Genomic DNA, 17,760 nt, shown 5'->3' with positions numbered 1-17,760 from the left:
GTGTGTCAATGGTAACATTACACAAAGCTAACGGAACATTGTTCATTTTTCTTCAAGATAAAACGTGCAGTGACCATTCAACTTTAACCATTTAACCACCCTCAGAATGGAAGTATTGTAGCATATCAAACTACATAAATGAAAATAATAAAACGAGTAATACTTGTAACGTTGCTTCTGTCTGTGGTGAAATTACACCAGACTTTTGGTAGATTTGTTTGTGGCTTCCCATTTGAACTACAATAAATACTGAATACTGTACTGCAGCAAAAAAAACAAACAGCAAATTTTGTTCAGTCATTGCTAAATACGTCATAACATACTAGTTACAGGATTGTAAATAATTGCTTTATTTTGAAAGTTTCGAGCGGATATCCGGCTTTTTGCACAAGCGTGGCTTGACACTTACCGGGTTAGTTCAGGGTTTTTGGACAGTACAACGTTTCATATCTAACTGGAGTTTGGTGTTACGGTTTACTCTACGGGGATAGCGTGTGGTGGAGATGGCGGCCGTCCTGCTTCAGGTCCTGGAGCGGACGGAGTTGAATAAACTCCCGAAAGGCGCCCAGAACAAGCTGGAGAAGTTTGTAACGGAGCTGCAGAATGCTAACGAGGAGCTCCGGACGCAGCAGGAGCGCTTCAAAGCGGACAGTGGTAGGTAGTTTAACCATTAGCATACCTATAGATATATATATATATAGATATGAAACTTCATGTCAAACTCCAGCACACCGTGGAGCCTTCAGGTACACCAGGCCCAAAGATAAATAAATGAACCAATGCTGTGTTTCATCCAAATTGCTCCGAAAATGCCTGCTAACGTTAGCTACGACGACACGTTAATGCTAACTTTGGCGGAATAGAATAGACGTGACACCGACAGCTCTTAAACTTCACATTTTATTTAAAAAAAATATTCCATGGTGTGTTGAATAAATGGCAACTTTAAGAACAATTCCCACATAGGTGTTAAAGGTCTGTTATGTTCACATATTTGCCATCAACCGAGGAAAACATGCCATTACCATACACTCGTGAAGTTTGGCATAGCATTTGTTTTGTTAACATTACTTATAAGCAGCTCAATACTGAATACACAATAAGGAATTCAGTTTTAATTCTGATTTAAGAGGTTTCCATTGAATCCATCCTACCCTTTAAATTACACCACGAGTCCATTGAGAATTGTCAACTTTAGTGTGCTGATAATATTGTGATTATTCATTTTTAAAACATGCAGCTGCCTGTATATGATTTTATGATATGTATAATTCATATTTATAAATCTATAGCTGTATGTCCAGAGACGCATGCGGTCAGTTTACAAAGGTAATGAACTTCAGCTGATACAATCTGTTGCTGTTCAAATTGTATTCATTGACAGATGAGACATAGAATAAATCTAATTTAGTCTGTGTGGTGCAGGTATTATGTTGTATGACACGTGTACTCATGTATTCCTCTTGAATGCCCTCTATCCCTACAGAACAGCAGTACTTTGACATTGACAAGAGACTGGCAGAAAGTCAGGAACAGATCCTGTCAGTTACCAGAGACCTGCAGACACTCAAGGAGGAAAATAAAAAGCTCAGTGAGTCCTCACACACTTGCTACTAACACACGCTGTCTTACCTTTGGTCAATTGAGGGATCAGCGCTTCAAGTACACAGTTTTCACTTGTTGGACTCAATTTCCTGACTTCCTCAAAGTATGCTTACTGATTTTCATGTTTGCCTACATGATCCTCAGTGTGAGAGTTTCTTCTTCTCTTTGCGCAGATGAAGAGCTGAGCACTCTGAAGGGAATAGAGGGAGAGACCCCTGAAGATAAACCAGCACAACAGGTAGGCATGCCCATCCACCTCATGAGTTAGCAGTGTTAATGATGTTCTGCTACTGTTGCTTATGGGATACTACGTCTAAAGATATAGGTCTGTTTTTTTTCTGTTGATGAAATTAGTCTGCAGTCATTTTTTTATAGTTTTAGAAATAGCGTTTGCTTATTTTTGGAAAAAATTTAAGCAAATGTATTACTGTATGTACTGTATTACTGTATGTTCAATTCAAATCAATATTTTTTTATATCCGAGGGTAAGTAATATAGTAGCAGTACATTTTTGATATAAGAGAGAAGTACCCTGCTTTTTGGTTGGTTGTTTATCCAGATTGTGTTGAAAACAAAACATGGAATTGCATGGTGTCAGTGGCATTAGATTTTTCAATTTAAACTGATCTGTGTGTCTTTTTTTCTGATCATTGAAGAAGTGAAGAGCAGATACATTTTTCCTCCCACAAAATCCTCTGTTTATGAAGCAGTTAACCTCTGAAATTTGACGGGTGGATTTATACTTGTAGCTCATACAATTCTAGCACTTTATTTAGAGTTATTCAAACAACCAAATGTTTCACACCGTCTACAAGCCCTGGACAGTATTGCAGTACAAATTCTGATGTATGTCTGCAGCAAACCAAGGCCAAGTATGAGATCGAGGCAGAGAAGAGAGAGCTGGCGAGGCTGCTGGAGAAGAGAACGCAGGAGGTGGAAAACCTCACTGGTAAGATGTCAGCTTTACACACATACTTTTTGGATTTTATTTGGTTAGAGTTCAGTCACAAGTAGTCTTCTGTTTTTCGTGTCAAGTCAATTTTCTCAATATCACAAATTAATAGCCTTATTTGTGATTTATAATCTGTACAGCACCTCTGTCTTTGGACCCTTGATTTTGGAGGAGTTCCATTTTAAGTTTTACAGGTTAATGTATGGGAATTTTGTGTGTGTTTGCAGAGGATGTGAAGCGTCTGAATGAGAAGCATGCAGAGACCAGCAAAGTGAAGACAGAGCTGCAGCTCAAACTGGACAGCATACAATCATCTGAGGCTTCTGTACAGGTACGCTCTAGATTTATGAAAACTGCATCACACCAATGTTAAAGCTCATGTTGCAGTGCATTAAGCTGCAGTTTTTTTCCGATGACCACTAGAGGACTGCTCCAAGAAATAAGAGTTTGAAGAAATAAGTTTTTAGGAAACACACACACAAACTCCCTTTTTAAAATATAAAGTAAGTGATGTTTGCCACCAGAATTTACATTCTTAATAGATAATGCCATTTCCTCCAATATTTGTATGTGTTTTGGAATACATACGGTTGGCTAATCATTTGGTGGGCCTGCTTTAAGTGGTACTGTATTTTCAGAAGTTCCACTTACCAATGGGAAAACGGCATGTCTATGTCTCCTGATCACCCAATCAGTTGTTTAAAGGGATAGTTTTAGATGTTTTGAAGTGTGCTTGTCTGAGTTATGCTCAATAGTCAGTAGATGAAGTTTGGAGAAAAAGACATGAGCACCAGCAAGGGGAAAAAAACTGCTGTGGATGTATTTCAGACACTTTAAAGAATCTATGTAATTGTATCCATTTGCTGTAGTAATACACTTACTATGGAGAAGTACCTCATACAACCCAAAACTATCCATCGAAGCAGTCATAAAGCACCTGAATGTGAATTTATGTCTTAACTGATCCATTTATCACAAATTCTCAGTGTTTTTTGGTTTGTTTTACTATAACCACACAATAATAGTTTAAGTAGCAACCCCAAGGCTCAGATTTTTAACATGCTTTTAACGATTTTCATGCCCTGCGTTTTCTCGTTTTTAGCACCGAGAGAATCGCATGGAGCAGGAGAAGGAGTTGCACGAGAAGAAGATTGAGTGGTTAACAGCAGAACTGAAGACCAAAACGGAAGAGCTGTTGAACACCAACAGAGACAAAGGCAAAGAGATACTAGAGCTGCAAGGTGGTCTGAAGAACAGCAAGGAGCAGGTAACACACAAAACACACATAAAGTAGAAGAGCATAAACTATTGATTGTGTAAGATTATACACGTGTATATACCAGTGCTTTCCCTACTGGCTATAATTTGCTATAATACCAGGGACTGTGGAATATCATACAGGGGTATTTGTGCCATTATGTGTGCTGTTCTCCTACATGTAAACCCAGCCTGCTGGCAGCTCATATTCATTCTTCAGAGGTTTGAAAAGCTCTATTGTTTTATCTAAATCCCGACATTTAAGGAATACATCCTGGGAAGTCACACATAACTCTCAAACTGCCCCAAAGAAAACTGTTATTTGTTCCAGCCGGGTTTCAATGAAATGTCTCATGTTAAATAAAGGCATCATGAGGCATGGTGTCCTATCCACAGTGCTAAATGTCTAAAACTAATGTTTCTTTTAAACAGGTGACCAGACTGGAAGGACAGCTTGCCTCTCTGAAGCAAACCAGTGAAAGACAGGCCAAAAGATCCGAGGACCTCAACAACAAACTGAAACAGGTAATGTAAACACTGGTTACCGCAGCTAAGAACTTCATGGATATTTGGGAATTAAAGAAAAAAAATTTGGGCCTGGCAGGAGTTCCCGATGGCCTGACTTATAGGGGAAACCCTCTATGTACAGGAAAAAAAAATGTTTTGTCAAGGGGGAAAAAGACGGCCTTTAATATCTGGCTTGTCAGGCCATGTATACATATGTGGTGTTATTCATTGCTTATCTGGTCCGTATGTCTCCACAGGCTAAAGATGAGCAAAGTGCCATGGAGGAGAAATACCGTAATGAGATCAACGCTCACATCAAGTTGTCAGGCCTCTACAAGGTGAGAATCACTGCAGGCCACCTATTTTCTTTATAAAAAAATAAATTAAAAAAAGACAAACCATCAGACATCTTCTCCAAATTGTGCCGTCTTGTTTTAGCCCTCATGTACTTTATTCTCCCTGTAGGGGTCAGCAGCAGACACGGAGAAGAAGAATCAAGAACTGAGCAGAGCTGTGGAAGAGCTCAGCAAGCTGGTTAAAGACACCGGGGAAGGTAAAGCACCAGTTTTTGGTTGTCTTCAAACACACACATTGTCTGCTGTGGAACTTTATCTGTCCCACCCTCACCATTGTTAGCTGTGTTTGGCCTACTGTTAAATGTGATGGTGTGTGATGCTAATGTATTGAACAGCGTAAGCGAGGAAACAGCCCACCCTGAATCATAAAAATGCCACCTAGAGCCTTGTTTCTATGTGCAACTTATTAATAATGACCTGGTGATTGATGTCGCTGTCCGTCTTTGCAGCCAGTAAGACCCTAGAAAAGAAGTCGTCAGAGGAGGTGGAACTAAAGACACGTCTGGAGGCGGAGCTTAGAGAGAAGATCAAGAAAATAGAGAAGGAGCTGGAGAACGCCACGGTGAAGGCTTCTGGAAAACACTGCTGTAAGAACACACTTGTTATTTTATGTCTGACAAACTCATACATCTAGGTATTTAAGTTACTGTGAAAAAAGGCCATTTGCACACTGTGTACATATGTGTGTTATGTGTGTGTTCTGCTCCAGGTGGACCATCACTGACCGAGGAGCAGTTGGACACCATGTGTCCATCAGCCACTGCCATCGCTGCCATTGTCAAGCCCGGCATGAAGTTCTTTGATGTGAGTTTAAAAGGAACATTCCAGAGCTGGATGACATCAAATGCATAATAACTGAACTATTCAGATTGATATTTACTTGTAAGGACTTGTGTTCCACAGCTTTACACTGTGTTGGACCAAAACTCTTAAATAAGTTAGCATATTGCCTAACTGGCTTTAAAGGTTTTAGCAGCACGCAAACCTACTTAACCCTTGTGCCTCACTGTAGACATTTATATACATATCCATCATTTTCAGTCAATGCATATGGTATACATTTTGGCAATGGTATGAGTTTTTATACATATATATATATATTTTTTTTTTTAACTCCGCTCCTATAATACACTGTGTAGCCAAAATACTGACACTCTTAAGGACAAAAATGTCCCGATAGAAACCCATGTAAACCAAAATGTTTAATCCCACGGCAATTACAGTATAAAATCATATGATATAATTTGTTCAATCTGGATTAAAACCACATTGTCACCACATTGAGCCATTTTCTCATATTTACCTTATGGGGTAAATGCATGCTGTTTTCCTGGTTTCCACTAGGGGCATTGCTGCTGTATTATGTGTTTTGATTCATGCATCAAAATCAGCGTTGATCCTAATCATTGACATATTCCACACTGAAAACATCGTCCTAGCATTTAGTATACAGAAAAAAAAAAATATATATATGTCTGTGTGTGTGTGTGTATGTATATGTATATGTATATGTGTATATGTATATATGTATACAGACATGAATGCACCAAGAATGACATAATCCACAACTAATTGAAATTGTAATTAACATATTGCACGTTTTGAGATACATTTAAGTGTGCCATTGGTTTCAACTACTTTAAGTAAGTTATGAAGAGTTGATTGATGTGGGTCATCCATCCATAAACAGTCCACTGAAATAGTCAGCGATACTTTAAGGTATATGCAATTTGTACTTTTGTGGCTAAAACATAGAAAACCATCTGTATTATCCACTGAAGTGTAGACTTTGGCTTTCTGCAGCCTGTAATTAACATGTTTTTTATTTACGATGAAGGTTAAGTAACTGAAGTCTACCTCACACAAACACTATGGTTCTGTGTTTGTTGTAGCATTAACTCCTCCTCCTCTGCCCCTCCGTTTCAGCTGTATAATGCTTATGCAGAATGTCAGACTCAGCTTCAGCTGGAGCAGCAGGAGACCAGGAGGGTAAGCCGAGTTCTGGATGAGATCGTCATGGAGGTGGAGTCCAAGGCCCCTGTCCTCAAGCGTCAGAGAGAGGAGTACGAGAGCATGCAGAGATCCATGGCCTCCCTGTGCAACAAGCTGGAACAGGCTCGAACGGTCTGTGATACCTTTACGATCCTGCTGTTTTTTGTTCAAAGTTCTAGTGTGTTTATTCACCTTTTGATTACACATTCTGTTGAGTGTAACGTGCGTTTTGTTTACTTTTTGTCATTAGGAGATCTACAGTTTGCAGAAAGAAAAAGAGGAGGCCAAGCAGTGCTGTGATAGCATGGAGAGAGACAAACTGAGGACAGAGAGACAGCTAGAGGATACATCTGCACAGGTACACACACACACACACACACACACACACACACACACACACACACACACACACACACACCAAGAAATACATGCCTTCAAAGAAATTGAAATGCATCTGTTTTAGTAGGAGAAGAAACTATGATTTTTTTTTAGTCAACACAACTGATTTGTATGGAAGCCCTGAGAGGAAAGTGAGAAAAAAACAATTCTGGTAATCTGTTTTCTAACTCTAATCTAAAAAAAAAAAAAAAAAAAAAAAATGCATCTGTGACACAGGTAGGGGGAAAAGTTGTGTCAGGATAATTTTTCTAAGTCACATTTTTCCATCTGTGAAAACATTTTATTTTTTTGTTTTGTTGTAATACTCATTCCGGCCACACAGGGCTGAAATACTGAACTTCCTTATTTGCTCCGAAATAGGTCTAAAAGCATTAATGTATTCCTTAACAGCCGATCAAAAACATCTCTACTCAAAATAAAGACATGATAGTAATGTTACATAACTTGCTTACGGATAATATATGTACCTTGTGTTTAGAGTGCATTGAAATATTAAAACTCACCTGGTAGAAAACATGATTGGGTTAAGTCCCAGTAAGAAATTTGGCCAGCTGTGCACTTTAGCCTCCTGTGGCCGAAAGGAATATAACAACAACAAACACTTGCACCAGCAAACACTTTCTCCCAGAAGAAAAAAAAAAAGCAACTAACCTGCTTCTCAAGATGACACTATCCATCCATCCATCTATCTTCAGTAACCTGCTTATCCAGTTAAGGGTCGCAGGGGTGCTGGAGCCGATCTCAGCTGTCAATGGGCGAAGGCAGGGTACACCCTGGACAGGTCGCCAGCCTATCACAGGGCTGACATATAGAGACAGACAACCATTCACGCTCACATTCACACCTACGGGCAATTTAGAGTCTTCAATGCACCTAACCTGCATGTCTTTGGACTGTGGGAGGAAGCCGGAGAACCCGGAGAGAACCCACGCTGACACAGGGAGAACATGCAAACTCCACACAGAAGGTTGTCCAGCCCGGGAAATGAACCCGGGCCCCTCTTGCTGTGAGGCGACAGTGCTAACCACTACACCACCGTGCAGCCCAAGATGACACTATCGATTATCTAAATGTTGAATATAACTAAATGTTTGAAACTTATGCAAAAGACTAAGAGCTGTTGAAAAACATACACACACATCAGCATACGACATGCAGGGAAGAGTAGAACTGTGTGAACACAGACACACACAGTTCAGCTTTCCAAAATTACGACAGGAAGGAAAAAAAGGCCTAACAAAACTTCAGCCTATGATAATGACTACTAGCAATACAAAATTCAACCTATATGAAATGACAACATGCAAAAGAATAATATGCATAGAAAAGTTCAAGTTTCGGTCAGGGACTTTCCAAACCAATTAAAAAATATAGATAGCTTGCACCTACAGATCAAAGAAAACAGGGAGGAATTTACAGATTTTTTAGAAAGAGCTCTGACACTATATAATGATGTTGAGGACAAAGCAAATCGGTTCGCCTCCGGAGCAAACTCGGGTTTAATTCTTTGCTTAAAGAATAAACTCTATTGCATCGAACTCTGCCTGTTTCCAGTGTTTTCTTCAAACTTCATCGAGACTCCAATAGGTCTTTAATATAGAATAAGTAAAAGAGTTGGAGCAGGAATTCGGGCTTCATCAACTGGCCCAGTCCGAACTTCTGTTACCCGACACTATGCTGATTGGTACAGATGACTTCATTAATTAATGTGTCTTTGTTCAGGTGTGTGCTCTTCTGGTGGAGCTGGAGGAAGCCAGAGGTAATCAGGTGACCAGGGAAGACGGCAGCTCCGCCAACATTTCCAGCACCTCTGAGGTCATCAGTCCTCGCCAGCTGTCCTTCCGCAGCGTGGAGGAGCTGCAGAGGCAGAACCAAAGCCTGCTGAGACGGCTGAAGGAGCTGGAGGAGGAAAAGGACAGACAGCAGAAACAAGCCACATCAGCGCGGTAATGAGTGCTTTTATTGGATTTTATTATATTTTATTTTCAAATGCCTCTGCTGATGCAACGAGTGGCAGATGCCATCCCGCAAAAAAACAAAACTGTACAAACGATGTAAAATCCAAGTCCCAGTAGACCAAAGAGAAGTCTTCATCCAATGGGGCTGTAACAATGATTTCCAAACTCAACCAAAGTGCCACAAGCCTACAGGAACATGAAGTACGATTAGTGCGTAGGCAATAAAAATGTTTTTCCAAATTTTGGAGGTTTTTCTAAGAAATCAAAATCTCTCCTCGGCATAATTTATTACTAGACTAACGACTGAAACAGATGCTGATTACTTCGACCCCTGCGTCTGGTTAAGAGGTGTGAGGAGTCAGCGGTCAATGGCGGTATAAAACAGACAATTAAAAAGAAAAGTGCATACATAATAAGCACCAAAAATATGAGGCTGATGGGTCCAGGAGTTTGCGAGATTAGCCATTAGGAAGGACACAGAGATTCCGAGCACTCACACACGATGAATACATTACCTCATTATACAATAATGCTATACTACACACAATAAATCACAATACAACCATTTTAAATCTGTACTTAAATTACAAATATGACAAGTTTAATAAATGTTAAAAAAAAAACATTACCAGTTAGAACCAACAAATCAGCCATCAGCCCAATATCTTTGACTAATTAAACACGTAAAAGATATCAGAAGTGTTGCCATCGTGGACAAAATCCTAGAACACCATGCGTATGTGTTCATGCTGAGATATATTTCCCTATGGAAAAAAACATAACTGATACATGATATGGGATCCACGGATCAGGTGAAACGTATCTTTGGTAAGCAGCTAAGCTAAACATGAACTCCGTCTCTCTTGTTCCCCTCAGCGTGTCAGAGTTGGAGGCCAGCGTGGACAAGCTTCGTAAGGAGGTGGAGCAGCTGAGGGAGCAGAGGAACCAGCAGAAACAGCTGGCCGACTCCAGCGCCAGACAGAGAGATATGTACAAGGCCCTGCTGACACAGAGCACCGGCTTTAGCCTGCCTCCTCAAGGTCAGCTGATAATACCAACACGTATCGGCCTTAATGGCGATGTTTTTTTTTTTTTTTAACATTCAATGAAATAGTGTTTACAGCACAAAGTTTTCATGTGTGTCGACAGGTCCCGATTCTTCATCCCAACCTGCAAATGTTAGACCATCAGTGCCGGCTACTCGATCTGCTCCTCAGAGAGCCGCCGCTGCTGAGTCAGCACAGACCACTCAGGCTAAAGCTGCGTTAAAACAGGTATAAATCTATGTATCTTCATAGGGGGAAAAATAATAAATGTTTGAATTCAGTAGCTGTTCTAATTGGATGTGTTTGTGTCCCTGCACTTCCAGCTGAGCGACGCCTACACTCTGTACAAGAAGGAGAAGGCCGAGAACGACAGGATGTTGAACGAAACGAACGACCGGCTGCAGAAGCAGCTGACGGATCTCAGCTCCAGCCACGCCAAGCTCACCTCGCAGCTCGAGTTCAGCAGCAAGAGGTTTGTTCGGCTCAGCACCACTGCTTCACGTCCACCTCACGGTTCAGCTCTTGGAGATCTTTTTTTAATGCAGTGTGTATTCGTTTTTTTGTCTCCGTCAGGTATGACATGCTCCAGGACAATGTGTCAGCCTACCGCAGAGAGATCTCCGCCCTGCAGGACAGGAACCAAAAGATGTCTGCAACCACTCAACGACACGAGCACATCATCCACACGATGAGCCAGGACCTGAGGCAGGCCAACGAGAAGCTGGCGCTGGAAGAGGTGAGGAAGAAGAGAAGCTATATAGCAAGGCAAAAAATTTAGTATATTCCAATATGTTGTATTGTTATTCATTCCCAATACAGTCTTGTAATAAATCCTGATTTATAAATAGTTTTATATAAATAGATAAATAAATGCATAGTTTTAGACAAATAATACATCTCTATAATAGGTCTACGTACACGGTGTAGAAAATATTTTTTATATATTCTATATGGAAACGAAAATAAATAAATTAAAATGTTTGTGTATACGTCAATTATAGTTTTTAGAAAGAAAGAGAATGTGTGCTGACTCACTAGTGGTAAAGCACTCTTCTGCCATACATAAAGACACATGTGTTAAACATCAGGAGATGCACACAGCTACTTAGGTGAACCAGAAATAAGACATGAGATATATTTATTCTGAAAGACTATCCCATTAGAGCGTAGACAATCCGCACTTTCCCCTTGTTGTAAAGTCTGGCTAAAAAAAGTGAAACTGTTTGCTACGTGCAGACCTCTTTTAGTGAATTTATCCCTCCCTTTGACCAGAACCATTCATAACCACCAGCGCTGTCTCTGTGTTTTATCTCTCCTCTGTGTCTGCAGGTGCGCGTAGAGAACTTGACCAAAGAAAGAGACATGTTGAGAAATGCAGAGAGTCGACTCAGTCGAGACAAGGAAGCCATGCTGGCCGAGCAACGGAACCAGAACCTGCTGCTCACCAACCTCAAGTCCATACAGGTACCGTATCATGCAACAGTATTTACTGTGACTTAGATTAAACACAATCAGAGGTGAAATAGACTTCCGCTATGATTCAGGATTTGAAAGGCCACCGATCTATGTTGTTACCAAACGTTCTGGTGAACCTTGTGATTTGAACCTGTTTTTCTCCCCGTCCTCCCTCACTCCGGTCTAGTTGACGATGGAGCGGACAGAGACGCAGACTCGCCAGCGGCTAAACGACAAGATCGAGCATCTGGAGGCAGAAGTGGCTTCAATGAAGACCAGGCTGGACCAGGAAGTGGCTCAGAGACACGCCCTTGGGCGCACCATGGATGTACGTAGAATATATACATTCAATGATTTATGTACAAACACAACTGTTCAAAAGGGTTTAATCTCCTGCCACCAAAACTAAATAAAATATTTGAAAAATAATTAATAAATCAAATTAACTAAATTTAAAAGACCTAAACTTCCAACTAACCAAAAGCAAGCTTAACTTAATAAATTTCATTTAAGTTATTTGCCACAAAATGTAAAAGTTGAAAATAAAAAATAACAAAAACTTAAGCCTTTAAAAAATAAAGACTTAAAAAAATGTACATAAAAAACTTAAGGACACTTGGACATGCGAACTGCAGGACCTGGGGATCGAATTGCAAACCTTGTGGTTAACCTTATGTGCAGATTTAGTTGGTTAGCTGTTTCAGTGTCAAAACAAGCAGAAATGAACAGGCAACATTTTGCTTTAGCAAAGCTCTTCTTCACACTACACAATAGAAATATAATGTTAGTCTGGGGTTGGCACTTTTGGAATATCAGCTGAACTAACCACAGTTTAAACCTCTTCAATCTTACCATTTAGTAGACTGCAGAGGGCCCAAAGAAAAACCGTCTAAATTTAAGCCCAGTAGTTTCATTGTGGTTCAATAATGATCAAAGGTCACTTGTGCTTTTCTGCACTTGAAAACAAATTCATCATCCAAGTTCCAACAGTTTTTTTTTGTCCCCAGTCATGAAACACTGTGGATACAACGGCTAAATGGAAGTTTGGATCCTAGAGTTCTTTTTTTGGGGCCAAATTTCAAATGTAAATAAAACATTTTAAATTGTAATTTAAAATGATCTCTCTTAAAATGGGCATTAATTAAGCTGATTTCAAACTTTTGTACGGTGATGTGTTCTCCTAACTAAATGTTGTTGGACACATCATGTAATCTTGTTTTGTTTCTCCTCTGTCCCCTCCACCTCCTCGGTAGGCCCAGTTGTTAGAAGCAAAGAAACAGCTGGAGAACCAGAACACCTTGCAGCAGAAGACCAGGGAGCTGCTGCGTGGCACCGAACAGCAGGTGGCAGCACTGAAAGCCCAGCTGGCTTCTGCATCATCCTCTGAGACCGTTGCCGCCTCCGGCACCACCACCACCACCACCACTCCAGCTTCCAGAGCCGCTGCCCTCAGAGCACCACTCCGAGGTAAACGGCAGCACTCAGTAATAGAGGGTGAAGGACCATGTTTTTAGTGGGTGGACAGTTATAATAGGAGCTAACTCAATTTCTGTCACAGTGGGTGTTAACAACTCCTTTTTCCGTTTCTGCATATCTTAAGTACGCTCTCCAGTGCCAGCAGCCTCCCAGCAGCTCAGCCAATCAGAGCAGGAGCTGGCAGAGGTGAGAGGCCTCCTGCGTACTGCTGAGGAACAAAAGGGCGAACTGTCGGAGCAGCTGCATAACGCTAACGCTACTGTGGAGCAGTACAGGGCTGTGGTACTGACTCTGGAAGACAGTCTGAAGAAAGAAAAGGAGGTACGTCTCCTTGATTAGTTCCCCTCATTTATTCAACAACACACCTCGTTTTTCTCGTTCCCCTCTTTATATACCGCTCACGCATGTAAACCGACCTTTCATTCGTTCTTTAGTCCCGCTGCCCTCTGGAGCTCCGGCTGAAGGAGTCCGAGGAGCTGCAGAAGCAGCTGGAGAAGAGGATTTTGGAGGTGGAGAATATGAAGCAACATGAGCGAGAGGAGAGGAGGAAGGCCGTGGACGCAGTGGAAAAACAAGTAAGCCGAGCGATGATAACATATGAACATGTGTAATGTGAGGCGTCGCTCGCAGTGATTCACGCTCAGAAAACGATCACCTGGGTCCCCTTTCTCGTCTTAACAGAGCAGCTTAAGCGCCAGATATTTTTCTCATGAGTTGGTAAAGAACTACAAGAGAGTGAATACTGGACGACCATATGCCGGTTGACCACTAGCTTTATGTGTGTATATGTTTGCCAATAAGGAAACAGGAAATAGCAGTTCTAAAAATGCCAAACTATTTTGTCCACCAGATAGCACTCAAAAGTTGATTGTTATACTGTAAATTGTATTTATCTTGGTCACAATTCAAGAAAAGAAATGTAGGGGAAAGAAGAAATATCATTATATAATTTTTTTTTAATTATAAGAAATCCCATTAGTCCGTGCCTCTGCCTCTTTGTCGAAGAGTCAGATAATTGGTCTCCAAGGTCTTGGTTGACCAAGACATCTATTAACCCTTAATCTTAAGGAACTCTATGTTGGTACATCATGAACATATTCACAAATCTGCTTTGAGTACTAGATGTTATTATCACTTTTTGGGGGTAATTTATGCATTTAGTAGACGGTGCCAGTAGAGAGATGACAGGAAATGAGGGAGAAAAAGATGCAACAAAGGTCACCAACCCGGCCGGACTCAAACAAAAAGAAGTTCTGGTTCCTGGTAAAGGTCCAAACCTCTAGGACACAGGGGACTGAACAATGAATCAATAAATTGGGAGGAAATAAAATCCTGATTATATAATTAAAATACCTTTTATTTATCAGCCTCTTTGACATGACTCCGTTCATCTGTATGACAGAGGACGAATATTTGAACTTAATGAATCAGTCAAAGAGTAGTGTATGACTATCAGTCTACTTATGCCCTTACTAACGATTTTCACCTGACCTCTCAATGTCTGTGTTTACTTCCCCTGCCGTGTGGTCCAGGTGTCTGAGCTGCAGCGCAGTCTGAAGTCCAGCCAGGCAGAGCAGCAGGAGGCGCTGGAGAGAGCTGCTTCAGCTGTCACACTGGAGCAGAAAGCCATACAGGACAGCCTGCTGCAGGTGCATTCTCACACACACACACACACACACACACACACACACACACACACACACACACACACACACACACACACACACACACACACACACACACACACACACACACACACACACACACACTCACACTGTTGGAGTTTGATTTGATCATTATTGATTATCTAAATGTTTGAGTATACCTAAATAATAATAATATATATATATATATATATATCTCTGCATACTGAAATTAGTGAAAATATAGAGTGTTTTGCACGGTTTAAGATATACCCTGTTTTATTTTGTAAATGACTAAGAGCTGTTGAAAACACACACACACACACACACACACACACACACACACACACACACACACACACACACACACACACACACACACACACACACACACACACACACACACACACACACACTCAGCACCCCTAAGTGACTGCATGGAAAGAAAGCATATAAGAACTGACTCCATGCAGAGAAGAGTAGACACAGAAGAACATGTGGGTGTGGGTCAGGGACTTTCCAAACCAACACAGTTAGTAGATAGATAGCTCAGTGCACCAAAGAAAACAGGGAAGGATTTACAGATTAAAAAAAGAACTCTGACACTATTTAATACCATGTTAAGGACAAAGCAAATCGGTTCGCCTCCGGAGAGCCAACTCGGGTTTAATTCTTTGCTTAAAGAATAAACTCTATTGCATCGAACTCTGCCTGCCTGTTTCCAATGTTTTCTTCAAACTTCATCGAGACTCCAATAGGTCTTTAATATAGAATAAGTAAAAGAGTTGGAGCAGTAAGTCGGGCTTCATCAACTGGCCCAGTCTGAACTTCTGTTACCCGACAACATGCTGGTTAATAAAAAATGGCATATATATCATGGCCGCATCCCACTCTGCAGTGTAATGTGAATCTTAAAACCGTGTCCCGTCCATCCTCCTCCTGTCAGACGAAGCTGGCCGGAGAGGCACAGGCCAAGTACGAGCGGGAGCTCATGCTTCATGCCGCGGACGTGGAGGCTCTGCAGGAGCTGAAGAAGAGATCCCAGCAAGAAGCAGCGCGGAAGAGGGAGTTGGAGGAGCAGCTGAGCAAGACATCTTCCCTCCTGAGGGAGAAAACCGCAGCTTTGAACGCGGTGGAGAAGCAGATTAAGGTGGGACTGAGTGTGGTCAAGAATGTCCAGAAAAATATAATTAACTAAAAGATCGGAAAGTGTGGAGCAAAAGCCTCATAAGAATACCCTGTTCTATCAGAATGTTTCTGATTGGTCGTAACTCTCTCCCCTTCAGGACGATCTGACCAATAAGACCCGTCGCTGTGCGGAGCTGGGGAAGCAGAACGCTCTCCTGCACCAACAGATGGATGAAATGGCCACCAGGATTCGTCAGCAGCAAAACCAGCAGCAGCAGCAGCAGCTGGACCTGTCATTCAGTGAGGAGGGGAAGACCACTGAGCAGATACTAGAAATACTCAGGTAATACTGCAACACCAAGGGCTACTGTGTGTTAGCCTCCAACGCACAATGGGTCATTTTCTGCCGCAGTTGGGTGTCCCAATCATAACAATAACAAAGAACAGAGTTTGGTGCCATCGTGATAAAGTGTGGGTTCATGGGATGTTCTTTTCTTTTTAACCACACAGGTCTCCTTCTCTCTAAAGAAAACATACCTGCTAATTAAAAGATGGTAAAAACACTGAACGAAACAGTTTCACCTTAAAAATATGTGTTTCCTTGACCGTTGTCTGGAGCACACAGGACGTCCCAGAGGGACCATGGGCCCAGCTGCTGTTAACATTTGCTCAGCTAATTTCTCTGATAAATTATTATGTCAAGGACTCTGATGACTGAAGTTGTTCATCAGGTTGAAAGATATATATTTCAAAACCACCAAGATCTAAAAAGTATGTCTTAAAAATGTGTCTTACAACTGGATAAGAAGTTAATTCGTGACTGCTTCTGCTGCTACTTTGACGCATGTAGAAAGGGGATATGATGTCAATCGAAGCACAGGTTTTTCAGGTCTGAATATTGCAATAATTTGGAAATAATTTAAGTACTCAACTCAATAAATGATGTCAACCTAAATACTTGTAAGAAGGGCTGAATGTTATTAAGATAGGAAACAGGGTTTATTGGAAATGGAAGGAATAGTAAACCCGTCTTCTCTCATTACAAGTGTCCATTGATCAATTTATCTCTCTGTGAACTCATTGGGATTGAGTTGGAAATGTGTGTGTGTGTGTGTGTTGTAGGTTTGTGCGGCGTGAGAAAGAGATCGCCCTGGCCCAGTGCGAGGCGTCGGACGGAGAAGCCCTACGCTACAAACAGCGAGTGGAGCACCAAGACAGAGAGCTGAAGGAGCTGCAGGAGGCCCTGAACGCCGAGCGGGAGAATATGCAGGTAGCAAACGAAGAGATGGAGGGGCAGAAGACTGGTGGTGGATAATGAAATGATGAGCAGCGTGGACTCACTGTTTTGCAGAGTGTGGTGGAAAATAATACTATCTATCTATCGATGTCCCTAGATGAGTCCAAAGTGAGCGTTGAAATAACAATCAAATGACAAAGAGTGTCTTTGCGGTATTTTATTTCTTGCAAGAAAGAGGCAGAGGTTTACAGGATCACACAGAGCCTACAAAGTATGCACTGAAGAGAAAGGCTGCACACTCTGATATATATATATATATATATATATATATATATATATATATATATATATATATATATATATATGTCTTGATATATATTTCATATATTTAGGAATAGGTTTGTGGAGGGAGTGTGAAGGTCAAAGGGGAAGAAGACCTTTTGTACAGAGGTGTTTACCTCCCTGCACCTGGCCTGTGGACATAAATCCTTTACACAGTATATCTTCAAACATACACAAATATAAATCACACAGTATAACTAAAACCTAAATTTGCCATTACAAGAGAAAAAAATATGTATCTGAAAAATGTAATTAAGGCTTTGAACAAATACTTACCTCTTGCTCTTTCAGGCCTCAACTATGAGCAATGCCTCAAATAAATCATGCTAACTTGAGGCTAAAAAAGGCAAAAGTGGCAAGACAGAATACCATTTATTATAATCCGTCTGTGTGTTTGCCCTCCTTCC

General features: G+C 41.1%; 1 protein-coding gene across 1 annotated transcript in view; it reads left to right on the top strand.

The window, feature by feature from the left end:
• Positions 1-397: 397 nt before the first annotated feature.
• Positions 398-17,760, top strand: part of LOC129094113 (nucleoprotein TPR-like) — a 34,022-nt gene continuing 16,659 nt past the window's right edge. The window contains 27 exon segments of the mRNA XM_054602149.1: positions 398-654; positions 1,487-1,591; positions 1,779-1,843; positions 2,464-2,554; positions 2,785-2,888; positions 3,660-3,824; positions 4,247-4,339; positions 4,579-4,659; positions 4,787-4,874; positions 5,127-5,264; positions 5,387-5,481; positions 6,604-6,801; positions 6,920-7,027; positions 8,791-9,014; positions 9,903-10,066; positions 10,176-10,300; positions 10,396-10,544; positions 10,646-10,808; positions 11,402-11,536; positions 11,715-11,855; positions 12,781-12,994; positions 13,128-13,324; positions 13,438-13,578; positions 14,536-14,652; positions 15,593-15,796; positions 15,933-16,117; positions 16,897-17,044. Of these exon segments, the coding sequence (XP_054458124.1) occupies positions 504-654; positions 1,487-1,591; positions 1,779-1,843; positions 2,464-2,554; positions 2,785-2,888; positions 3,660-3,824; positions 4,247-4,339; positions 4,579-4,659; positions 4,787-4,874; positions 5,127-5,264; positions 5,387-5,481; positions 6,604-6,801; positions 6,920-7,027; positions 8,791-9,014; positions 9,903-10,066; positions 10,176-10,300; positions 10,396-10,544; positions 10,646-10,808; positions 11,402-11,536; positions 11,715-11,855; positions 12,781-12,994; positions 13,128-13,324; positions 13,438-13,578; positions 14,536-14,652; positions 15,593-15,796; positions 15,933-16,117; positions 16,897-17,044 (3,789 nt within the window). The 5' untranslated portion in view covers positions 398-503.

The sequence above is a fragment of the Anoplopoma fimbria genome, chromosome 8, assembly GCF_027596085.1.
Source record: "Anoplopoma fimbria isolate UVic2021 breed Golden Eagle Sablefish chromosome 8, Afim_UVic_2022, whole genome shotgun sequence".
NCBI classification, from domain to species: Eukaryota; Metazoa; Chordata; class Actinopteri; order Perciformes; family Anoplopomatidae; genus Anoplopoma; species Anoplopoma fimbria.
Note: the sequence above shows the minus strand (reverse complement) of the source record. Positions and strands in the feature narration are given on the sequence as shown.